At 44.4% G+C, this 26,931-nt stretch overlaps 1 protein-coding gene across 1 annotated transcript in view; it reads right to left on the reverse strand.

Annotated features, from left to right (window-relative positions):
* LOC116983412 (coiled-coil domain-containing protein 3-like) overlaps positions 1-26,931 on the reverse strand; it is a 57,811-nt gene that overhangs the window by 13,735 nt on the left and 17,145 nt on the right. The window contains exon 2 of the mRNA XM_033037174.1: positions 13,755-13,929. Coding sequence (XP_032893065.1) covers positions 13,755-13,929 — 175 coding nt within the window. The remainder of the gene's footprint in view (positions 1-13,754; positions 13,930-26,931) is intronic.

Raw genomic sequence — 26,931 nt, forward strand, 5'->3', positions numbered from 1 at the left:
GTTTATGTAAATGAGATCCCATTGTGACGTCATACGCTGCTAACGACCAGTGCAGATGGAAGAGATTTTTGTCAAAGTGGTTTTGGTAAAGTTTAAAATGTGAATAACATAAAATATACCATATATCTGAACAACACTTGATAAAACACACCACAGGACAATGTTGATTAAGGTGGGCCAAAAATTGTTGAGTTATCGTGTACAGTTTTGGCGTAATTTCAGGATTACACGCATCACAGACACACAAACAGACATAGAAATAAACAGGATGAGAGTTTTAGTAATATACTAGACCAAGTGCAGTCCCGTTGGGTCTGTTTCCCCAACGGCATTTGCGGGTGGGGGGGGGTTTGGGGCGGCTGCGGCATCACACTCACATTAACCACACCCCAAACACACAGGTGGGGGAGGGGGGTGAGAAGAGGGGAGGGAGGGGAGAGGAGGAGGAGGAAACGGGTCAGATTGGGGAGGGGAAGGAGAGCGGGGTAGGGGGTGAGAGAGGGGGATGGGGAGAGAGATGTGTGGGAGGGGAGGGATGGGGAGAGAGGGGAAGAGGGAGGGAGGGGAGGAGGGAGGGAGGGGGAGAGGGGTGGGGGGAGAGAGGGGAAAGAGTGGGGAGGGAGAGTGGAGGGGGAAGGGGGAGAGAAGTGGAAGAGTGGGGTGGGAGGGGTAGGGGGAGTGGTGGAAGAGGGACAGAGGGATAGGGGAAGGAGGCGGGGGGAGAGGGAAGGGGGTGGGGCAGAGAGCGAAGGGGGGTGGGGGAGAGAGGGATGGGTGGGAGAGGGAGAGGGGTTGAGGAGAGGGAAACATAGAAACATAAGATTCTATAAGATCACCCCTCAATCTTCTAAATTCTAGCGAGTACAAGCCGAGTCTATCCAGTCTTCCTTCATATGAAAGTCCTGACATCCCAGGAATCAGTCTGGTGAACCTTCTCTGTACTCCCTCTATGGCAAGAATGTCTTTGGGCATTGGGCATTGTGACATCACATGACGACACGGTCACCAGGGGCTGGGGCTGGGGCTGGTGCAAAGGCATATGTAAATGAATCCATCCCGATTGGACATCTGCGAGCATTGGGCATTGTGACATCACACGATGGGAACGAATCAAAAGGCAGACAGGCAGCCGGACAGACGGCAGGCGGCAGCCACAGACTTTTCTATAATAACTAGACCAAGTGAAGACACGTTGGGTCTGCTCCCCCAATGGTGTGATCCCCCAACCCAATATTCCACCATGCACCCGTCTCCTCCAACGGAACTGAACCCGTTCCCAAATGTAAGATTCCAGCACTCCCCTGCCTCCCTCAGCAGTGGATTAAAAAAAAATCAAATTTCACCTCCCCTGCCTGCTGCAGCAGTTCCAATTGCAATACCAATTGGCCCTCCACCTCCTGTTGAAGCACTTGCTATGATATCCCATTGAGGTGAAAAGTTCAGAGTGTTCCTGTCTTGCAACTTTGTTTTGAAGTGTGTTGGAAGCTGATAGGAAGGAGCAGCGAATCCAAAGGCAGACAGGCAGTCGGACGGACGGCAGGCAGCAGCCACAGACTTTTATATAATAACTAGACCAAGTGCAGACCCGTTGGGTCTGCTCCCCCAATGGTGTGATCCCCCAACCCAATATTCCACCATGCACTCGTCTCCTCCAATGGAACTGAAGCCGTTCCCAAATGTGAGATTCCAGCACTCCCCTGCCTCCCTCAGCAGTGGATTAAAAAAAAAATCCATTTGCACCTCCCCTGCCTGCTGCAGCAGTGAAAGGTTCAGAGAGTTCCTGTCTTGCAAGTTTGTTTCGAAGTGTGTTGGAAGCTGATAGGAAGGAGCAGCCGTCAACAAATCAAAAGGCAGAAAGTCAACGAATCAAAAGGCAGACAGGCAGCCGGCCGGCAGCCGGTCGGCTGGCACGAGAGTTTTAATAGTATACTAGATCAAGTGCAGTTGGGTCTGCTCCCCCAATGGTGTGATCCCCCAACCCAATATTCCACCATGCACTCGTCTCCTCCAATGGAACTGAAGCCGTTCCCAAATGTAAGATTCCAGCACTCCCCTGCCTCCCTCAGCAGTGGATTAAAAAAAAAATCCAATTGCACCTCCCCTGCCTGCTGCAGCAGTGAAAGGTTCAGAGTGTTCCTGTCTTGCAAGTTTGTTTCGAAGTGTGTTGGAAGCTGATAGGAAGGAGCAGCCGTCAACAAATCAAAAGGCAGAAAGTCAACGAATCAAAAGGCAGACAGGCTGCCAGACGGCAGCCGGTCGGATGGCACGAGAGTTTTAATAGTAGATAGATAGATAGATAGATAGATAGATAGATAGATAGATAGATAGATAGATAGATAGATAGATAGATAGATAGATAGATAGATAGATAGATAGATAGATAGATAGATAGATAGATAGAATCAAGTTATGATTTGTACCTAGAGTAGATGTTCGCCAGGTTAAGTCATACCAAAATGGTCTGGGCATTCACAGGCACTACTCATGTTCATATGTCTGTAAATGTCCTGGCATTTTTGTTGTACTAAATGAGGTAATTTTCTCATTGTACACTGTTCCACCCACATCTTCAAGTTATTGGATTGTCCCAGCTGTTATCAGGCAACTGAACCATCCAACCACAACCAGAGAGCACCGATGTACCTCAGAATATCTTTGATTGGACTTTGCCGGCTTTACCTTGCACTAGACGTTATTCCCTTATCATGGATCTATACACTGGAAATGAATAGATTGTAATCATGTATTGACTTTCTGCTGACTGGTTAACATGCAATATAAAGATTTTCACTGCACCTCGGTACAAGTGACAATACCCAAACTAAACTGAACTTCACTATGACATAGAAACATAGAAACATAGAAAATAGGTGCAGGAGGAGGCCATTCGGCCCTTCGAGCCAGCAACGCCATTCATTGTGATCATGGCTGATCGTCCCCAATCAATAACGCGTGCCTGCCTTCTCCCCATATCCCTCGATTCCATTAGCCCCTGGAGCTCAATCTAACTCTCTCTTAATAGTTACATGACATTCTTCAGGAAGACCTGTGGCCACAATCTTGTGCCTGGACAAGTATCTCTGTGGAGTTCAAGGCGACTGTGATTCTTCACAACCTCAGTTCTGTGTAACTATGATTATAATTCACCACCAGGTTAGTTTACTTTAGAGATACAGCATGGAAACAGGCTCTTCGGTCCACCGAGTCCGCACCAACCAGCAATCCCTGCACACTAACACCATCCTACAAACTGGGGACAATGTTACGATTTTTTAACCGAAGCCAATTAACCTGCAATCCTGTCTGTCTTTGGAGTGTGGGAGTAAACCGGAGCACCTGGAGAAAATCCACGCAATCACACACCATACAGATAACATCCATAGTCAGGATTAAACCCAGGTCTCTGGTGGTGTAAGGCAGCAACTCCAACACTGCACGACAGGGCTGCCCCAATCCCAATGGATCTTGCCAAGAAGCCACACATGGTCTCAATCGTGTCTCACTGCAGCATCAGAGAGGTCACCAGACATTACATTTCATCTGCGTTGATTTCAGTAACAGGAGAACTCCTTGGCATTGGAGTTGGCCACAGACCACTCATGTAGCCAAATGTCTTGAATGTTTTTAGGAACAGGAATGTTTTCTGCTCCCCCAGTGCATAAGTCATTACCCATTATTAGAAAGATTTCCCTTTGGGCAATGCCATGTGTCTGGAAAATGTACCTGACTCCTTAATTCTGTGTGAGACTGCACTGGCAAACATTTTCAGTGGCCTGAAACTGGCCTGGGTAGATGCATTCTAGGGGGCAATGGTCACTTGCTGCCTACTCACCTCCTGCTGTGAGCACAGGTTACACTGAGAGCCGTGCAAGTACAAAGTTACAGCGGCAGGCCCGTACGAAGCTTTCCAAAAAGGGGGGTGGCTTGACAGGATTACAAAAAATTTAATGTGAAATAATGTGCGCGCTGTGCACATCACAAGCGCGAAACGTGAAGCCCCTCAATTACCTGTTTAAAGGCCCTGGAAGCTCTGGGGTTTTAGGTGCTCTCTGATGCATTCTGAGCCTTATTTTGGCGCATTTTTGCACCAAATTTATGACCAATATTTTGGAAATTAACAGAGGTAGCTTTTTCACACAAAGGGTGCTTGGTGTATGGAATGAGCTGCCAGAGGAGGTAGTTAAGGCTGGGACTATCCTAATGTTTAAGAGACATTTGGACGCGTACATGGATAGGACAGATTTAGATGGATAAACGCGTGTGAGTGGGACTAGTTTAGATGGGACATGTTGGGACATGTTGGTCGGTGTGGGCAAGTTGGGCTGAAAGGCCTGTTTCCACACTGCATCATTCTATGAATAAAAAGTTAAGAAGAAAAATGCATGTAGATAAGTAGAGCAGATTTGAAAGAGGAGTGAAATGTAAAGGCAGAGAGAGGTTTATGGGTGGAAAGGAACATAGGAAAGGACACAAAGTGCTGGAGTAACTCAGTGGATCAGGCAGCATCTGCGGAGAATATGAATAGGCGACGTTTCACAGAGTGCTGGAGTAACTCAGCAGGTCAGGCAGCATCTCTGGAGAACATGGATAGATGACATGTCACAGAGTGCTGGAGCAACTCAGTGAGTCAGGCAGCATCTCTGGAGAAAAGGTATAGATTATATTTCGGGTCAAGACCTTTCTTCAGTAATATTCATGATGTGACATGCATAGACATTCCTGAATGTTACCCAAACCATTGTGAGCTACTTTATGATGGTGCTTGCCCTCTCCTATAACGTCTTTGCTGCCTTGGGTGATGCAGGACAGGACACAAGCTTTGGGACACGGTGTGAAGCTGTTGCCGTCTGTCCCAGCCTGGTAAAAACCTGGATGGAGTGGATGTGGAGAGGATGTTTCCACTAGTGGGAGAGTCTAGGACCAGTGGCCACAGCCTCGGAATTAAAAGACATTCCTTTAGGAAGGAGATGAGCAGGAAAGTCAGGGTGGTGAACTGTGGAATTCATTGCCACAGACAGCTGTGGAGGTCGTCAATGGACATTTTTCACGAGGAGATTGATAGATTCTTGATTGATACGGGTGTCAGATATAATGGGGAGAAGGCAGGAGAATGGGTTTGAGAGGGAAAGATAGATAGAGTCATAGAGTGATACAGTGTGGAAACAGGCCCTTCGGCCCAGCATGTTCCATCTGCACTAGTCCCACCTACTCACGTTTGAGCCATATCCCTCCGAACTTGTCCTATCCATGTACCTGTCTAACTGTTTCTTAAATGTTGCGATAGTTCCCGCCTCAACCACCTACTCTGGCAGCTTGTTCCATACACCTACCACCCTTTGTGTGAAAAACATACCCTTCAAATTCCTATTCAATCTTTTGCCCTTCACCATAAACTTATGTGCTCTGCTCCTCGATTCACCTACTCTGGGGAAAAGACTCAACCATATCTATTCAGATCATGACACCTCTATTAGATTATCCTTCATCCTCCTGTGCTCCATGAAATAGAGTCCCAGCCTACTCAACCTCTCCCTATAGCTCTGGCCCTCTAGTCCTGGTAACATCTCATAAATCTTTACTGTACCCTTTCCAGTTTGATGACATGTTTCCTATAACATGGTGCCCAGAACTGAATACAATACTCTGAATGCGGCCTCACTACCTTCTTATTCAACTGCAAAATGACCTCCCAACCTCTATACTCAGCCTGACCTGCTGAGTTACTCCAGCACTCTGTGAAACGTCACAGAACAGGGCAAGAATAGCATGTTTGCTGATGATACAGAAGTGAGTGGTTTTGCAGATAGTGAAGATGGTAGTGAAAGATTGCAGCAGGATCTGGATCAATTCGTCAAGTGGGCAGAGGAATGGTTGATGGTTGCATGGTTTCTTGAAGGTCGTGTCGCGGGTATATCAGGTGGTCAAAACCTATTTTGGCAATTTGGCCATCATCAGTCAGAGTATTGAGTATAGAAGTTGGGTGGTCATGTTGCAGTTGTATAAGACGTTGGTGAGACCACATTTAGAATATTGTGTTCAATTCTGGGCACCATGTTATAGGAAAGATGTCAAACTGAAAAGAGTACAGAGATCCCCATCCTGGATCAGTCCAATCAGGGTTGTGTCGTCCGTAAACTTGAGAAGCTTGCCAGAGGTGTCTGCGGAGGTGCAGTCATTGGTGTGGTGAGAGTAGAGGAGAGGGGAGAGTACGCATCTTGCGGTTCTCCTATGCTGAGCGTTTGTGGGCCCAAGATATGCTTTCCTGTCAAACATGCTGCCTCCTGTCTGTTTGGGTCAGCGGGGGTGGCATGGGCCCAGCAGGGGTGGCTTGCGGGGAAGTTGGCTTGGGCCCCGGCGGCGGGGGGAGGTAAGGGGAGTAGGCCCTGCTGCAGCGACGTCTGATGTTGGCGTTACAGCCGCTGGGTTCAGATTCAGACACTCCCACCCGGCGATGGGAGGATGGTCTGCTGGTCGCCAGGCTGGCCTTTGGTGAGGCTCCGACGCCGCGGATGAAGATGCTGGACTGGGCGGGTAGACACCGCATCCCGCAACCCGCAACCCGCACCCCCTCTCCAGGGCCCGGAGAAATGGGCACTCCCTTATCAGATTAGACCCCCCATGGGTAGTTTGAACCGAGGATAAAAAACAGACTCCCCCTCCTGCAACGCAATATTCCACTACTTACCTGGAGTAGACGACACGAGGCATCGAGCTCAATGTGTGGAGTGCAAATGGCAGTCTGATCCCCCCCGGGCCAACTGCGCACGCGCGGAGAGACGGCGTCATTTTGCGTCGCTTCCCCAACTGCGCAGGCGCGAATGGTCACATTTTTTTCTCCCAAATCATCCAGTGGCCAGAACCAGAATTTCAGGCGCTTTTCCGATAAAGTGGAAATGCTGATTTTTTCCCGATTTTTTTTCCCCCGATTATTTATTTAGTTTTTCTCGGGATTTTTTCTTACTGGGGAAAAAAGGGGGGGGGGTGCGGGCGCACCCAACGCACCCCCCCATTCGGACGGCCATGCAGCGGATAACACCATAGGTGAGATTTTGCTTGGACCTTAGAGATGCAGCACGGAAACTGGCCCTTCAACCCACCAAGTCAGCGCTGACCAACAATCACTCCGTACACTAACACTATCCAGCACAATTTACAATTTTACTGAAGCCAATTAACCTTCAAACCTGGGAAACATAAAATGCTGGAGTAATTCAGCAGGACAGAGTTACTCCAGCATTTTATGTCTATCTTCGGTGAAAACTAGCATCTGCAGTTCTTTCCTACACAACCTACAAATCTGTATGTTCTTGGAGTGTGGCAGGAAATAGGAGCACGTGGAGAAAACGCACGCGGTCACGGAGAGAACGTACAAACTCTGTACAAACAGCATCTGTAGTTAGGGTGGAACCCAGGTCTCCGGCACAGTGCCACTCCCAATGTGCAAGTCATTGTGTTGTGTGCATTGCCTTCATACATATCCCGTGTGTTCTGAAGTAGGGAATTCATGCCCAGTGTGGAGAAAGATTTTACTTGTGCCGTTTCATATCCAGTTCAAAGTTAAGTGATAGTTAATCATCTCAGCTCCAGGTTATCACAGCAAGAGTTCCACTGGGCAGGGTTCTTTGCCCAACAGTCCTCAGCTATTTTATTAAAAAGTGGCACAGTGACAGCTGGTAGATCTGCTGCTTCCCAGTGCACGAGACCCAGGTTCAATCCTGACCTCAGTGTCATCTGTGTGGACTTTGTAGGTACTCCTTGTAACAGCATGGGTTTCCTCCAGGTGCTCCAGTTTCCTCCCACATCCCAAAGATGTGCAGGTTTACAGGTTAATTGGTGTCTGTGAAATGCCCCTAATCAGTAAGGAGTGGATGTATAAATGGGATAACAGTAAATTTGTGTGAACTGATGATCAATAGTCGGTGTGGTCTTGGTGAGCCAAAGGGCCTGCTGTATCTTAAATGAAATTAAACCCTTGCTCCGGCACAAGATCAGAATGGGGATGCCATTGAAGATTTCTCAATGTTCGGTGCCATTATCATAATTTATCATCAGAAAATGAAGCTCTCCATGGTTTCAGGCAACAAAATCAGTGCAAGTACTGCATGAATTATGATGGAGTGAGATGTATTCAAGAGAGAGTTAGATATAGGGTGGAGCCATCTTGGGGAATGGCTGCTAACCAGCAGCCGTCTGTTTAATTCTTTTTTTTTTCAGTTTTTAGTTAGTTTTGTTCGTCGTATTTTCGGAGAAATGGACTTCTTAATGTGGGGGGAAGGAGGTAACCTTACTTCTAGGTCCCTACCTGGTCGGTGAGGCAGCTTTTCTCTGGGATGCCCATCGACCCGTCCTCGTGGCCTACCAGCGGGCTTGAAGCGCCGTTTCCTGGTGGGACCCCCCAGCACCTCGGCTTCGGTGGCGGCACAGCGCTGGAGCGCCATCGCGGAGCGGAGCGGGCGATGCCTTGCCTGGGTCACCGCGCTGGATCGATGCGCTGGAGCTCTGGTGAGCTGGACCGCCGAGAGCAACACCTCCGGGCCGCGGGTCAGCGGAGCGGAGTGGGCGGCGCCGACATTAACATCGGGAGCCTGGGAGCTCCAACTCGGTGCGTCCTTGTCGGCTTCGGAAGCCAACAATCCCCTGCTAGGAAGCGGCCGTTCCAGGTGGCCCAGCCGCTGTGAGGACTCTCCCGACGCTGGGGCAAGACCACCCGGCAAGAATCGGCCAGGAACACCGGGCCTCCGTTGAGGCAACAGCGGTGGCCTTAATAAGCCTGACTTTTTGGGAGAACTGGGGTTGGGGACTGGACTTTTGTGCCTTCCCCCACAGTGGTAACCACTGTGGGGGGATGATTTTTCTGTGTGTAAGGTACTTTGTTAGTCTGTATCCAAGATGGCTGTCGGAAGGGAGAGTGGACGCTGGCGCGCTTTAGCTGCCGCTGCTCTCACTTCACATTGTGTTTTTTTGATTTTTTGATTTTGTGTCTTTGGAGCGATTTCTATCTTTAATTAGTGTATTGATGATGTCCTTATTATTTATTTTTCTCCGACTATATGTTTTTTTCTCTTCTGTTAATCTTTGTAAGGTGACCTTGAGATTTGAAAGGCGCCCGAAAATAAAATTTATTATTATTATTATTATAGTACTTAGGACTAACGGAATCAAGTAAAATGGGGAGAATGCAGGAACGGGGTACTCCACCAGATGGCGCCGAACAAAGGCTACCTTGCCAATGGTCTGTCTCGTCTTTTTCCTTCTTTGTTGATTTTAGTTTGTTGTAAAATGTATGTTTTAGTGTACCTTAGTTTTCTTTTATGTGGGGGGTGGTGGAAACTTTTAAAATCTCTTTCCTTGACATAGATGCTATTTGTTTCCGTGTTGTATCTACGTCCGCACTGCGGCCTAACATCGAGGAGCTGGCGGCCTCTTGCTGGGGATTGACCTCAGAAGCTCCAACTGCGGGAGCCTGTGGACATTCTCACCATGACCACGTGAGTTTTCCCCAGGTCTTGTGGTTTCCTTCCACACTCCAAAGACATATGGGTTTGCAGGTTAATTGGCCAGTAAACATTGTAAATTGTCCCTGGTCAGCACGGACTCGATGGGTCAAAGGGCCTGTTTCCGCATTGTGTCTCTAAATTAATCTAAAATAAACTAAGTTATTAGCATCTTATGTAACTTTTGTGCAGTTTGGCAAATACAAATATTATGAGTGCAGGCTGTTTGGTCATTTATAACAATTTTACCTCCTTAAATCAATCACATGATACATCACTGCACCATGTGAGTTATATTAAAGTTAGGGGTGAACTTAAATTAAGAGGGTCATGGGAGTTTAATAAACATGAGAGACTATGCAAGAAATCTACTTGTGCCGTTATCATGTATGACTTATTTCCGTGTCATTTGATATCTAGATCCGGATATTATTAGAATACCGGTGTAATGAGCCTTACACTTTATTTCACTGCGATTTCATGTGCTTTGCTGAGTTTAGTTTATCTCTGCACCTTCTCGTGATCCGGTCTGTCTTTCATCCTATTTTACTGGACGAGCCCAAGAGATTTAAACAACCTTCGCGAAGATTAGAAAGAAAAAATTGAAAGGCGATTGGAAGGGAGATTAGTTTGTGTAATGGTCTGGTCTATGTCCATAATTCTCCGTACGAAATTGATTAGTACGGGTGTCGGGGGTTATGGGGAGATGTCAGGTGAATGGGGTTAAGGTGGAAAGATCGAATAGCCTTGATTGAATGGTGAAGTAGAATTGATGGGCCAAATGAGCTAATTCTGCTCCTATCACTTATGAACATGATGCAGCCCAGACCATCACACCAACCAACCTCCATTCCACTTACTCCATTTACACCTCATGCTACCTCGGCAAGGCCACCACCATAATCAATGACGAGTTGCAACCTGGCCACTCGCTCTTCTCCCCTCTCCCATCGGGCAAAAGTTATACAAGTGTGAAAACACACACCTCCAGATTCAGGAACATTCATCCCAGCTGTTATCAGGCAACTGAACCATGCTACCAATAACTAGAGAGCAGTCCTGAGCCACTATCTAACTCATTGGAGAGCCTCGGACTATCATTGATCAGACTTTCTTGGACTTTATCTTGCACTGACCGTTATTCACGTTATTCCCTTTATCATGTACACTGTGAATGGCTCAATTGTAATCATGTCCTGTCTTTCCGCTGACTGATTAGCATGCAACAAAAGCTTTTCACTGTACCTTGGTTCAGGCGACAATAAACTGAACTAAAACTGAAACTAATTTTTTAATTGAGATCCAATACATGTGGCAAGACATGATGGGCCAAGTCTGCTAAACACCTAAGTTGAGGGTGTGCACAGAGAGCAAAGGACAAAGGGCAGGGGGCAGAGGGCAGAGGGCAGAGGGTAGAGCACTGCAGGTAGAAAGCCTCTTTTTGCCCTTAGCACCACAACAGATAAAACAACTTCGGACCTACCTTTGAAGGAAAGCATTCACTAGTCCCTGCAAGAATTACTGGTTTGTTCAGCAGAGGAAACCCTACTGCATCATGTACAAGATGAGGTGTACAAGAGCGGCATGGTGGTGCAGCGGTAGAGTTGCTGCCTTACAGCGCCAGAGACCCGGGTTCGATCCTGACTACGGGTGCTTGTCTATACGGAGTTTGTGCATTCACCCCGTGACCTGCGTGAGTTTTCTCCAGAAGCTCGTTTTCCTCCCACACATGAAAGACATACAGGTTTGTAGGTTAGTTAGCTTGGTAAAATGTCCCTAGCATGTGTAGGATAGTATTAATGTGTGGCACAGACACCGTAGGCCAAACGGGCCTGTATCTGGGCTGTATCTCTAAACCAAACGAAACTAAATTAAACTAAATGGGATAAATGCTCAACCTATTTGCGCAAAGAGATCTGAAACAGGCAATTTGGGCAAATTGGATAATCTTTTATAAGGTTTAAACTTAGAAGACCAACGGAGATACAAAATCCAATGGTAACACATCTTGAACACAAGTGAATAAACATGACATCCATTATATTGTGAAAGTACATAACGATTCAACGATAAGCCTTTTCTGGACATTAAAGAATCAAACAAATCAAAGGATGTTGTAGATTGGATATAGCATGTTAGCCAATTAGAATGCCTAGTGATTATAACCTTGCCTAATTATAGCATTCATAGTGTAAGATCCTCCCCACTGTCTACCAGTACCAGTAGCAGTGTGAATTTGTGACGACCTGCTTAGAAGTTAATGATCTGAACAATAAAGATGCTGTGAGTTTGATCTTTACATGGTGTCAGAAAACGGGTCTACCCCGTTTCTGGTTTTTGTTTTTGAGTTTTGGTTGTGATTTGGAAGACATGGCTAACTCTTGTCGAAAGCCTAGCCCGCTCGTGTTTGATTCCGATATTGCCGAGCGTTGGCGAATGTTTGAGAAGGACTACTCTCATTATAACCGCTTCGTTCACCGAAACAATCCCGACGATTTGAAAGCATCTCTGCTGTTGAATTTAGCGGGTCCGGAAGCTATAATCCGCGATGACTCTTTTGAATTTGCACCAGCTCAACTAGACAGGAATGGTCTGGTAGTGGTGCCAGCTGAATCTATTGACAACTCGAGGAAGTTTAGAGAACTGTGTGATCTGCCGCCTAACAGCATCCTCGAGAGAACAAGATTTTTTGCTCGAATGCACCAGGCTGATGAGCCTGTGGAATGATTTATCAGTGACTTGAGACATATCAGCCCTCGATGCAGATTTGGTGAATTGACAAATGAGCTAGTTTGTGATAAAATTGTGGGAGGAATGAGCGACCGCAAGCTTTGAGCCAAACTACTGAGGAACGCTGAACTGACTTTGGAGCAAGCGATTCATGCCTGTGGTGACCATGATTATCAATAACAACCCTCTGATCGCCAAAGTCGATACCGGTGCCAGAGTAAACGTCATGTCACTCAAAGTGTTCAACAAGATACGAACCACTGAGCTCATGAAAAAAGACTCATCCAATCTACATGCTTACGGAGGGGAAATTCTTCACCCGCTGGGTAAAACTGATCTCAAATGCACCATCAATGAACAGACCAAGAACTTACTCTTTTACATTGTCCAACCAAGTTCTGAAACCCTGCTAGGCATCAATGCATGCCATGACCTGGGTCTGGTCTATTTTGTGCGTGCTGTCCACAAACTCTGTTTGACAGGGGTACCAACAAAACAGATGCTATCCAACTATAAAGACTTATTTGACGACAAACTCGGCAAACTACTGACAATATACAAGATCATTGTTGACCATACAGTCACCCTGATTGTACGTACTCCTCTCTGCGTCCCGCCTGGCATGCGTGAGAAAATACACGATCACCTAAAACGTATGGTCTCTATAGGAGTCACTGCCGAAGTCAGCGAACCCTCCAACTGGGTCTCCACCATGGTCGTCATCACAAAGAAAGATAAGAAGGAGTTAAGCATCTGCATTAATTCTAAAGATTTAAACACAGCAATCAAACGGCAACACTATCCAATGAGAACTATCGAGGACGTAATGGCACAAATCGGTAACGCAACGGTGTTCTCAGTTCTTTCTGACAAATCCAGTTAGACCGTGCCTCATCGGCGTTAACAATCTTCGCCACCCCGTTTGGTCGCTACCGATTCCTAAGAATGTCCTTCGGTATCAACTCTGCTAGCGAAGTCTTCCAGCGTGCAATGGAACAACTGTTCGCAGAATTTTCTTGTGCCATCATTGCCCTCTTCCCCTTTTGTACCCGACTCACGGTGTCCCCACAACGGTCTTCCCCCATGGTGTCTCCCCACAGCCCTTTGGGCTCACCGAAACGCGCCCTCAACTTTTCGGAGGAAAAGGTTGATGAAGCAGCTCCTTGCCGTACGAGGACTGGGCGGGTTAGCAAGCCACCTGTTAGATATGGTGATTATGTTTAACACCATTATTATTAGATGTGGCGATTTGCATTTAACATTTATTTACTCATTGTAGTTGTAACGCTTTACTTGTTTTGCATTTATACAAGGAGATGTAGATTGGCTATAGCATGTTAGCCAATTAGAAAGCCAAGTAATTATAACCCCGCCTAATTATAGCGTTCATAGTGTAAGATCCTACTCACTGTCTACCAGTACCAATAGCAGTGTGAACATGTGATGACCTGCTTAGAAGTTAATGACCTGAACAATAAAGATGCTTGTGTTTCAACCTGTGCGAGTCTGAGCTCTTTACAGATGTCCTACCTGATTATCCTCTTGCTGTACCAACTCGGGTGAGTAGGTATGATGATTGGTGCCGCTGATGCAGTTGGAGAACTGGAAGATGCTAGAGAACATATGCTTGTTTTCGGGTGTGTCAGGGAAAATTGGATTGGTGTCATTGACTGCATCTAGCACCAAGTTGCCATTTTCATCCCTCCTGAAAGCAAATTAAATTTCATAACCTTAGTCAAGGCAGGTCACCATATTATAGCACTATAATATTCCGGCAATTGCATTACAATTGATGGCTACACATGCCAAGCCACAATCTCGCAGATTTAACCTGCTTCTCCTTTGACATCTGCAGGACTTTGATCGAATAGCAAGACTGGCCTTCAATGAAAACAGAATTTGACATTCTGCATAAAAACGGAATAAAAAAACTTCAAGCACTATGAATCAAAGGATCAACAGTCTAGATAGACACAAAATGCTGGAGCAACTCAGCAGAGATATCTCCAGAGATGCTTCCTGCCCGCTGAGTTACATTTTGTGTCTATCATCGGTGTGAACCAGCATCTGCAGTTCCTTCCTCAACAAACAGCCTGCTGGAGGAACTCAATAGATCGAACGGCATCTGTGGGGATAAAGGACCAATCCTTTTTATAGACAATAGACAATAGGTGCAGGAGTAGGCCAATCGGCCCTTCGAGCCAGCACCACCATTCAACGTGATCATGGCTAATCATCCACAATCAGTGTCCCGTTCCTGCCTTCTCCCCATATCCCTTGACTCCGCTATCTTGAAGTCCCGCCATCCCGGGAATTAACTTTGTGAACATACGCTGCACTCCCTGAACAGCAAGAATGTCCTTCCTCAAACCTGGAGACCAAAACTGCACACAATACTCCAGGTGTGATCTCACTAGGGCCCTGCACAACTGCAGAAGGACCTCTTTGCTCCTATACTCAACTCCTCACTGCCTGCTGTACCTGCATGCTTACTTTCAGTGATTGATGAGCAAGGAATCCCAGATCCCATTGTACTTCCCCATTTCCCAACTTGACACCATTTAGATAATAATCTGCCTTCCTGTTTTTGCCACCAAAGTGGATAACCTCACATTTATCTATACTATTACTAAAACTCTCATCTGGACCACTTCTGGCCTGCGTTGCAAAGGATCACCGTCGAACTTATGAATTTCCGTTGGAGTTAAAGTGGAAGAGATATTATGTTGAGCTAGAGACTCGTCAATTCTCATTTGATTCCTCATCAATTCACAGATTTCTTGTTTAAATCCCCCATTGGACCCAGAGGAATGGTAAACAGGCCTCTGAGAAGAGTGCTTGTCTGGGTAAGTTTTGTCACGAGTGCCATGGCTAGTTCTTTGTCCCTGGTTGGGCACAAATGGATGATAAGCAGATTGAGCCTGTATAACATGCCCAAGAAGGGGATGCTGAAATGAAGTTTTGTTGCCCATCCACTGTCTCCGTGCTACTTCTGAGTCATGAGGTCAGATATTCTCTGGCTGTAGATACAATTTCAGTGCTGCTTCCTTTCCTGTTAAGGAACCTTTCTTCTGAAATACACTCGAGCCACATCTTAATCCCCGACACTCCAATGCCTCTTCTTCATTGCGGCTATTTTCAACTTCATGGCCATTTCAAGTTGTTGCTTCTCTCTCCTTAACTGCTTCTTTGTTCCTCAACCTCTCTCGTCATCTGTTCCAACTGTTCTTCCTGTGCTTGAATCTCATGCTTTCTCACCAAGGCGGCAGCTTGTAGCGCAAGAATAGCCATAGTTGCTTCAGCTTCCATATGAACAGAGACCCTTGTGGATGAACTGGTTACGGAACCAGATTTTGTTCTTTATCTTCATGTTGAAATGTTTGAGATACTATCCTAATATCTAATTTCTTCTTCAATTTGGATACCTTGTTGCATAGCTTCTCCCAATGTAGAGTACGTTCGTGCCATGATTTCTGATGACCACTTCTCCGCCTCTTCCATGAAACCGTGGAAAAAATGTGTTCTCTCACGATACCACTGAACATGATTCACGCTCTTCCCCAGACTCAATATTAAGTTTTGTTTTTCTCCAACCTCACAGCAGAGGTTGAGAAATTGTTCCAGATTGGCGTGTACTTCACTCGCATTCTCCTCTGAGTTCATTAATTCCCTCTGGTGTTCAACTGACTTAGTCTTCTTTCATAGCTTCTCTCTGTCCTTCTGGCATTTTTCTAGGTAGGCTACTTTCCCCTTCTCAGTACACTTGACTATTCGCTTGGCAGCTCTTGCCAATTCTGGCTCCACAGCTCTCCCTTGTGGGTCTTCTTCGCCTGGGTTACCAGTCGAAGATTCAATGGCTTACTCTGGTGGCACTTCTTCACCTGTCATACATGCTTCTTCTTGCTCCATGAATTAAACAGGTCTTTGGCAGACTGCCAAATCTGCTAGCGAGAAAAACAGGACGGTTTTCAATTTGCTTCTGTCTGATAAACATTAATTAATGGTTCAATAGTTAAGCATAAATCCATAACAATCGTTCATTCTGGTGCAGTGTTCCATAAACACCCGAAAGAATCCAAAATAAAACTGGACTTTCAGAAGCATCCAATTATTATCAAGGTCGCGGCTTTCCTTTTGCTAGCTTATCTTGGTATGAAGGTAAACAAGCTACTGGCTACTTTCCAAAACTTCAGCAGAACTTAAACATCTTGTATATCTCACAGACTTTACGTTTACCCTTTTTTAATCACCTTAAAATGCGACATCAGTCAAACTTTTCACAGCATCTCGTTAAGAAGCTGTTCAAATTAAAGCGCTCCAGCTTTCAAATTTAGAGTATAATACAATAGCTATTAATTACTCATGCTCCCGATCAGTGAAGTTTTCAATCTTCAGATAAGTCAAGTGGCTGTGTCGATTAACCTACTGGCGGGTAGGCTCTAAAATTGGGTCGCTAAAACCTCTGGCAGAGATTTAGCTTCTTCAGTTCCTCTTCTACGGAACTGATCTTCAGTTCCTCTTCTACGGAACTAGCTCTTCTGGAAGTAATCTCTCACAGAGATCCAGCCCAATCTTCTGTCCCTCTTCTACGGGACCAATCTTAGGTAGTTCTTGACTCTAGAGTTAGTGACAGTTTTCACACCATCTCAAATATTTAGTCCTCGATAGTCACTTTAAATGATGACCGTGGATCAGAAGATAATCTATATGCACCCACGAGCTCTCCACGAGACATTCAATGCCGTTAAAAGTTGAATAATTGTGAGACAAATGCAAATTTTGTTGTGAGGCAAATGAAACTTTTACGCTACTCGTAATTTATTTTAACTTTATTTAAGCTTTAAGTAACTAATTTCTGTAATACATAACTTCAAAGCGTCTGGAAAATATTGGTGAATCCGCAGGCCTCGCCGACCCGAGACCCCGCACATGCGCACACTGTGAAAAGGTCCCGCTCATGCGCACACTTCATTCTCCCCTCCTAATTATAAGTTGAGACGGTCAGGAGGTTTAATACGTCTTGATGACCATTGCAGCACTGGAGCTTCAGGAGATAATGGTGTTTTGGTCATCAACTTCACTCATATTGTTATTTACATTTTCTATTTTAGAATTACTTATAGAAATTTCCATAGGGTGATGGGAGTGTTGAAGGAAGTTCTCGATTAATATTATCAAGGAGTGATGGAGCTGATGGAGAAGACGGACATTGTGCAAGATCACGAAGTGAGACAGTTGACTGACGTCCATCCTGATACTTGATAGTTGCATAAGAAGGGTTAGCATCAGTCAGTTCAACTTCGTCAACAAAAGGCTCATTCTTATTTGATCGGACATAACGACGAAGCAACACAGGCTAGTCAACCATGATGGCAAAGATATACCACTGGAGGAACGCCGTTTGAGCGCCATGGAACAGTAAGAGGCGCTCCTTTTAGCTCCGCTCCGAAAAACGCGTTAATACGCGTTAAAATACCTGAAAAAGAAAAACGGACTGAATGAAAAACACTTACCGATGTCGCGTAAGTGATGTCATCAGAAATCGACGTATACCGACTGGATACCGGTATTTTAAATGAATAAACGGATTCTGCCTACTCCACCTCAGACCAGACAAAGAAGCCGACTGCAGGTTCTTCAAGAGAAGGAAACTTCTGAAGAATCTGAGGAATCTGAGGAAGAAGGACTTATTTCTACCATGGCAGAGCAAATACAAGAACAAGAACAGGCTTTAAGACGGGCTATGGCAAAAGACTTTGGAGACATTTTGACTGAAAAGCTTGGAAGTCTAGAAACAAAACTTGATGTCGGGAATAAAGAAATCTGTGGAAAAATTAACACTCTACAAGTTCGAATCGAAGAGGTAAACTCCGTTTTGAAAGGAGATATTAAAAGGATTGAAGAAGATATTAGCAAAAAGTTGGAACCCATTCTCATCACCTCAAAATAACAAAACGACGCTATCAGAGAACTCGAGGCTACTACTGCTGACATCTCTGACACAACGCAAGGACTGAAGAAAGATCTAGACCGTGTTTCTGGGCAACTGGCCAGAATGACCGACAGATGCCTAGATCTTGAAGCTCGGTCTAGACGTCAAAACTTAAGAATTTTTGGAGTGAGGGAAGGGAAGGAAAGTGGAAAAGATTCTTGAGTCTTCACTGCCAACTTACTTCAACGGGTATTTAATCTACCTGAGAGACCTAAAATTGATCAGGCATATCGAGTTCAAAGGTCAAAGGTCAAAAACTTTATTTGCCATTTGTGCTTACACACATAGGAACTCTTGTGCGGTTGTTCAGAGAGTCAAGTCAAGTCAAATAAAAAAGACACACAGAAAGACACATAATCTATAAAAACATATACTTCTCTAGAAATAGAAAAGAAAGTGCCTAAAACCCTATATAAAGGGGAAAGTGAGAGCATTGTAAATTGCACAAACCCTATATAAAAGTGTCGATTGCATTGTAAATTGCACAGGCCCAGGAGACAATATAATATGATATAATATGATATGTTATGAGGTAGGTCAGGACATCAGTTCATTTTGTTTTGGCCAAGAGTCTCTCTGTGGCAGGGAAGAAGCTCTTAAAAAAGCGTGTTCTGTTTGTGGCGATGCTGTCCGCTCGTCTGTGCCTGAGGTTGTATGTGCAGTTTTTGTGTTTGAGCAGGGAGTGAGCTGGATGTAGTGTGTCTCTGATGATTCTCTCTGCTCTTTTTTGACAGCGCTGTGTGTAGATTGTGTCCATTCAGAGAGCCTGATCAGGTGCTGGAGCCCCACCAAGACAAATTATTCTTAAACTACATGACCTATCAGTTCTGGAAGATATCATGAAGAAAGTGGCAAGCGCAAGAACCCTGATGTTTGAAGGAGAAAATATAAGAATCTTTAGAGACTATCCAGCAGAGGTTGTCAAGAAGCGTGCACTTTTCACCAAGACGCATGTTATCCTCAGAAACATCTCAGACTTAAGATATGGAATAATGTATCCTGCCAAATTAATGTATCCTGCCACATACGGAGAATCGGAGCATTTCTTCATCGACCCAGAAGATGCATTGTGTCTCCATACGCGCAATAGTTAAAAAGGACTTAAAGGGATAAGTAGATAAGTAATATTTGGCATAGCTCTGTATGATTAGGAGGGCTATGGCCTATTGAACCTTCACTGAACCTGTTTGTTAATTCGTGTGTTTAACATATCTTTTATATGTATTTATAAGAGGTAGACTGATATAATGTGTGTTTTTTAAAAAGATATATATAAAAACCTGCATATAAGGGCCGACAGGTTCACAGGCGGTTAAGTCTAGACATACTTATCAGAGATAGATTGGGGAATGTATGCGGGGAAACTGTTCAAGGTCCCCATGTTTACGAGGGGAGTGTTCAAGAGCTTTGAACTACACAGCATTGAAAACAATTTAAACGTATGGTAACTACATAATACACTAACAAATTATATAATTGAAGCTATGATGATCACATAAAATACTAACAAATGTACCAAACCGTTATTTTAACCTAATACCTAATACTAACCCGTTTATTTTAATCTAATATCTAATAGTTATGAGATTTACTAATTCTAGGTAACGGTGAATGTATTGTTTTATATTTAAAATATAGTTAATATCTATCTGATTGGGGGGGTTGGAATTTCCAGCAATTACCAGGTCAGAGCGAGAGGGAATATGTTAGAAAGTTGGTTAAGGAGGGGTAAGGGAACCAATAGTTAGTGGGGCAGGGGGTAGAGGAAGGAGATGTGAGATGGGGAAACAGTAGGTTATTGTAGGCAGGATTTAGTGTGGACTATCAGGGGGAACTTGGGTGGGCTAAGACAATTAGAGAGGAGAGTAAGTCGCAGGGTGGCTCTAGCAGAGGAAGAGGGGTCAAACGGGTGAAGATTGGTATTGGCAAGTGGGAGTATGAGATGAGCAGGTATTAGACTAATAGGGAAGCGATGGGATCGTTGATGGCGGTTTGAGAGGGGAGGAGAGAGAGAAAGAGAGAGCTCTCGTTCTGCCAGTGAGACTGTTGGAGGTTCTAATTGACCCCTTCAAGCCTGACAGTTTTTTAACCAGTTATGTATTTAACATACTAATATCAATAAGCAAGACTTTGTAATTTAAATATGGTATTTAAATAATAAATACCCACTTAGTGGCAAGCTATAAGAAGAAATGTAACTCTCTCAGAGGAAATTATTTATGGTCTGCTTTCTGTTTTTTCTTTTTACATAATATCGTGTTTAGTCCGTTTTTTTGCAATATTACTCTGTAAGGGGCGGAGCTAAATGTAATTAACATCCACGGAAGCTCACACGAAATATCCCACCAGGGTGTGGGCTGCACGCAGTGTTTTCAAACGCTGTTTGTTTGTATTATTTACATTATTTAGCACTTTGTTCGCTTATTCTTCTCAAGGCACTTTTTCTTGTGATATACCTGCAGGATTTTGGAATTGGGATCACCCACCCACTAACCAGAAGGTTGATTTTATATATTGTGTTGGCCCATCTGAAACAAGGGAAACCATGTAAGTTATAATGCAAGACGACCCTCTGAAGAAATCTGGAGGAATTACATTTTTTAGTTAGAGGGGCGTTAATGAGTCAATTAAAAGGGGGAAGGTTCTTGCCCAATTAAAATCGATTAATGCTGATATAATATTTTTTACAGGAGGCGCACCTCAAATATCGAGTTCATATCAGGCTGAAGGCTAACTGGATTGGTCAAATATATCACTCCTCATTTCTCTCCTAAACCAGAGGTACTCAATTATAATTCGTAAGGTTATACCATTTAAACATAAAACCACCATAGCAGAGAAAGAGTGTAGGTACGTCATAGTATCTGGGGAGATATATTCTATCCCACTTACTATGGTGAATGTCTACTCTCCCAACTTTGATAATCCGCAATTTTTTAATAAATTTTTAAATATAATCTCATAGAAACATAGAAACATAGAAATTAGGTGCAGGAGTAGGCCATTCGGCCCTTCGAGCCTGCACCGCCATTCAATATGATCATGGCTGATCATTCAACTCAGTATCCCGTACCTGCCTTCTCTCCATACCCTCTGATCCCCTTAGCCACAAGGGCCACATCTAACTCTCTCTTAAATATAGCCAATGAATTGGCCTCGACTACCATCTGTGGCAGAGAGTTCCAGAGATTCACCACTCTCTGTGTGAAAAAAGTTCTTCTCATCTCGGTTTTAAAGGATTTCCCCCTTATCCTTAAGCTGTGACCCCTTGTCCTGGACTTCCCCAACATCGGGAGCAATCTTCCTGAATCTAGCCTGTCCAACCCCTTAAGAATTTTATAAGTTTCTATAAGATCCCCTCTCAATCTCCTAAATTCTAGAGAGTATAAACCAAGTCTATCCAGTCTTTCTTCATAAGACAGTCCTGACATCCCAGGAATCAGTCTGGTGAACCTTCTCTGCATTCCCTCTATGGCAATAATGTCCTTCCTCAGATTTGGAGACCAAAACTGTACGCAATACTCCAGGTGTGGTCTCACCAAGACCCTGTACAACTGCAGTAGAACCTCCCTGCTCCTATACTCAAATCCTTTTGCTATGAAAGCTAACATACCATTCGCTTTCTTCACTGCCTGCTGCACCTGCATGCCTACTTTCAATGACTGGTGTACCATGACACCCAGGTCTCGCTGCATCTCCCCTTTTCCTAGTCGGCCACCATTTAGATAATAGTCTGCTTTCCTGTTTTTGCCACCAAAATGGATAACCTCACATTTATCCACATTATACTGCATCTGCCAAACATTTGCCCACTCACCCAGCCTATCCAAGTCACCTTGCAGTCTCCTAGCATCCTCCTCACAGCTAACACTGCCCCCCAGCTTAGTGTCATCCGCAAACTTGGAGATATTGCATTCAATTCCCTCATCCAGATCATTAATATATATTGTACATAGCTGGGGTCCCAGCACTGAGCCTTGCAGTACCCCACTAGTCACTGCCTGCCATTGTGAAAAGGACCCGTTTACTCCTACTCTTTGCTTCCTGTTTGCCAGCCAGTTCTCTATCCACATCAACACTGAACCCCCAATGCCGTGTGCTTTAAGTTTGTATACTAATCTCTTATGTGGGACCTTGTCGAAAGCCTTCTGGAAGTCCAGATACACCACATCCACTGGTTCTCCCCTATCCACGCTACTAATTACATCCTCGAAAAATTATATAAGATTCGTCAGACATGATTTACCTTTTGTAAATCCATGCTGACTTTGTCCAATGATTTCACCAAATCCTTTGACCCGCGGTCCCCTGCTATTTCCGGCAGATTATTTATGTCTTCCTTAGTGAAGACGGAACCAAAGTAGTTATTCAATTGGTCCGCCATATCCTTGTTCCCCATGATCAACTCACCTGTTTCTGACTGCAAGGGACCTACATTTGTTTTAACTAATCTCTTTCTTTTCACATATCTATAAAAACTTTTGCAGTCAGTTTTTATGTTCCCTGCCAGTTTTCTTTCATAATCTATTTTTCCTTTCCTAATTAAGCCCTTTGTCCTCCTCTGCTGGTCTCTGAATTTCTCCCAGTCCTCCGGTATGCTGCTTTTTCTGGCTAATTTGTACGCATCATCCTTCGCTTTGATACTATCCCTGATTTCCCTTGTTATCCACGGATGTACTACCTTCCCTGATTTATTCTTTTGCAAAACTGGGATGAACAATTTTTGTAGTTCATCCATGCAGTCTTTAAATGTCTTCCATTGCATATCCACCGTCAACCCTTTTAGAATTAATTGCCAGTCAATCTTGGCCAATTCACGTCTCATACCCTCAAAGTTACCTTTCTTTAAGTTCAGAATCATTGTTTCTGAATTAACAATGTCACTCTCCATCCTAATGAAGAACTCAACCATATTATGGTCACTCTTGCCCAAGGGGGCACGTACAACAAGACTGCTAACTAACCCTTCCTCATTATTCAATACCCAGTCTAAAATAGCCTGCTCTCTCGTTGGTTCCTCTACATGTTGATTTAGATAACTATCCCGCATACATTCCAATAAATCCTCTTCCTCAGCACCCCTGCCAATTTGATTCACCCAATCTATATGTAGATTGAAGTCACCCATTATAACGGTTTTGCCTTTGTCGCACGCATTTCTAATTTCCTGTTTGATACCATCTCCAACTTCACTACTACTGTTAGGTGGCCTGTACACAACACCCACCAGCGTTTTCTGCCCCTTAGTGTTTCGCAGCTCTGCCCATACCGATTCCTCATCCTCCAAACTAATGTCCTTCCTTTCCATTGCATTAATCTCCTCTCTAACCAGCAACGCTACCCCACCTCCTTTTCCTTTCTCTCTATCCCTCCTGAATATTGAATATCCCTGGATGTTCAGCTCCCAGCCTTGGTCACCCTGGAGCCATGTCTCCGTGATCTCAACTATATCATAGTCATTAATAGTTATCTGCACATTCAACGCATCCACCTTATTACGAATGCTCCTTGCATTGAGACACAAAGCCTTCAGGCTTGTTTTTACTACACTTACCCCTTATATAATTATGTTGAAAAGTGGCCCTTTTTGATTTTTGCCCTGGTTTTGTCTGCCTGCCACTTTTACTTTTCACCTTGCTACCTATTGCTTCTACCCTCATTTTACACCCCTCTGTCTCTACGCTCACACATTTAAGAAACCCTTTCCCTTTAACTCCATCCTCCACTATCCCATTCGACACCCCACCCCCCTTATTCAGTTTAAAACCACCCGTGTAGCAGTGGCAAACCTGCCTGCTAGAATGCTGGTCCCACACCTGTTAAGATGTAATCCGTCCCTTTTGTACAGTTCCCCCTTACCCCAAAACAGATCCCAGTGATCTAAGAATCTAAATCCCTGCCCCGTGCACCAGTTCCTCAGCCACACGTTCAGGTCCCGTATCTCCCTGTTCCTGCTCTCGCCAGCACGAGGAACTGGAAGCACACCGGAGATAACAACCCTGGAGGTCCTGCTTTTCAGCATTTTTCCGAGCTCTCTAAAGTCACGCTGCAGAATATTCATCCCCTTCTTTCCGACATCGTTTGTGCCGACATGCACTACCACTTCCGGATGTTCACCTTCGCCCTTGAGGATTTTCTGCACTCTGTCCGTGACATCCTGGATCCTGGCACCAGGAAAGCAGCACACCATCCTCGCATCCAGTCTGTTGCCGCAGAAACCCCTGTCCGTACCTCTCACAATGGAGTCTCCCACTACAATGGCGTTGCCTGCCTTAGGCCTTTTTGGTTTTGGCTCAACAGCCCTATTCGCATCACAAGCCAGTCCGCCGCCCAGTGTAAACACCTCTTCTGTCCCGACAGCTTCTAAGCGGGTGAACCTGTTCACAAGAGGTACAACACCCGGGGACATTGGCATTCCATGCTTCCCTCCCGTTCTCACTGTCTCCCACCTTCTCTCTTCCAGTACCTTAGGTGTAACAATCGTACTGTAGGACTTGTCGAGGAACGACTCCGTTTCTCGGACGAACCGGAGGTCATCCACTTGCTTCTCAAGTTCCCCAACACGGCCCTTCAGGAGCTCTACCTGGATGCACTTCTCGCATTTGTAGCAGCCAGAGGCACCAGCGGTGTCCTTGACCTCCCACATACTGCAAGCATCGCACTGAATCAGCTTGCCTGACATCTTCTTTCGTCTCTACCTCTCAAGCGTATTGCATGGTCTCCTCGCCAAAGACTCACACTTCCCTCACAGGGCCACTCACTCACTGCCGCTCGCTAAGAGCCGTCTTGCTTAAATTGACTGATAAATTGCCTGATTTACCAATTTACAACCCAAATTCCTCAGTTTTCAACTGTTTTCCCGGCACTGACTCACTTCTCTCCTCCCACTTGGGCTAGAGCCAATCAGTCGTATCTCTTGCTAAACTCCTGCTGCTGTTGCTCCCAAAACTACAGCAGTTCTGAGTCCATCTCAGATTCTACCCAGCAAAACCTGATAATCGGGAGGGATTTCAACTGTGTTTTGGTTCAATATTTGGATAAATCCTCACATCAAAAGAGATATAACACAAAATGAAAATCCAGCGAATTCCTAAATACATATATAAAAAACACAAATATAACAGACGTATGGAGGATTGCAAATCCATCCAGAAGGGAATATTCCTTTTATTCATCCGTACATAAAACTTATACACGTATTGACTATTTTCTGGTGGACACAAAGTTAATACCTTTTACAACTAATCCCAAATATCATAACAGTATTATTTCCGATCACTCCCTGCTAACCTTCTCCCTAAAACTAGAAGTAATGTACAATAAAAAATCGTTCTGGAGGTTTAATCCCCAAATACTAACTAACCCAGTTTGCTGTGAATATTTAAAACAACAGATGGAATTCTTTTTTGAGACCAATGATACTCCAGGTATTTCGGCTTCATTATTATGGGAAACCTTTAAGGCCATTGTTAGAGTTCTATCATTTCATATCAAGCATATCAAAACAAAAAGAACAGGATGGAACAATTGCAATTAGAAGAACAGATCAGACAGCTGGATTCAGAGTATGCGACAGATCTGTCTATGGATAAACATAATAAGATAGCAGTATTAAAATTCAAGCTAAATCGAAATCTCTCTGCATGAGTTATCAGGCTATTTCAAATTACTAAACAGGAAAACCTTGAATTCGGCGACAAACCGCATAAACTTCTAGCACGTAAGTTGAGAAAAGTGGAAAGGGATCAGACTATTCAAAAAATCTGATCAGAAAAAGGTGAACTGTTCACATTTCCAAAAGATATTAACGAAAAATTTGTCCAATTCTATCAAAAGTTATATACATCCAAAACATCAACAGAAATGAGAAAAATTACAACTTCCTTGATAACTATAATCTTCCGTCACTTAACGTGGTGGAACATGACGAATTAGGTGCACAGATTACAATTAAAGAAACTGAAGAGACTATCAATTCATTGAAGAATGGCAAAATACCAGGCCCAGACGGGTTTAGTAATGAATTTTATAAAATAATTTATGATATAATCTCCCCGCGTTTACATAACCTTTATATAAACGCATTTAAAGAACAGACGCTACCACAAACCTTAGCCGAATCAACTATTACATTGATACCCAAAAAAGATAAAGATCTGGAAGACCCGGGATCATTAACAGAGCAATTGCCCTGTTAAATACCGATCAGAAAATATTAATAAATTAATACATTCTGATCAAACTGGGTTTATTCCTAAGAGACACTCGTTTAACAATTTGAGACACCTGTTTAATATAATGTATTCACACGGAACAATAAAGGAAGACTTATCAATTATTTCATTAGACGCAGAAAAAGCATTTAACCAAGTAGAATGGAAATATATTTTTACAGTATTGCAAAAATTCCAGCTGAGAGAAAATTTTATTTCATGGATAAAATTGCTATATGACAGCCAGAATACTGACCAATCACCTATTCTCAGCTCAATTTCAACTATCCAGGGGCAATAGACAGGGTTGTGCATTATCACCCCTGTTATTTGCCCTCATGATTGAACTGTTATGCCCCTGTCCCACTTAGGAAACCTGAACGGAAACCTCTGGAGACTCTGTGCCCCACCCAAGGTTTTCGTGCAGTTCCTGGAGGTTCACGGAGGTTTTTGTCAGTCTCCCCCACCTGCTTCCACTACCTGCAACCTCCGGCAACCACCT

The sequence above is a fragment of the Amblyraja radiata genome, chromosome 18 (genome assembly GCF_010909765.2).
Source record: "Amblyraja radiata isolate CabotCenter1 chromosome 18, sAmbRad1.1.pri, whole genome shotgun sequence".
Taxonomy (NCBI): Eukaryota; Metazoa; Chordata; class Chondrichthyes; order Rajiformes; family Rajidae; genus Amblyraja; species Amblyraja radiata.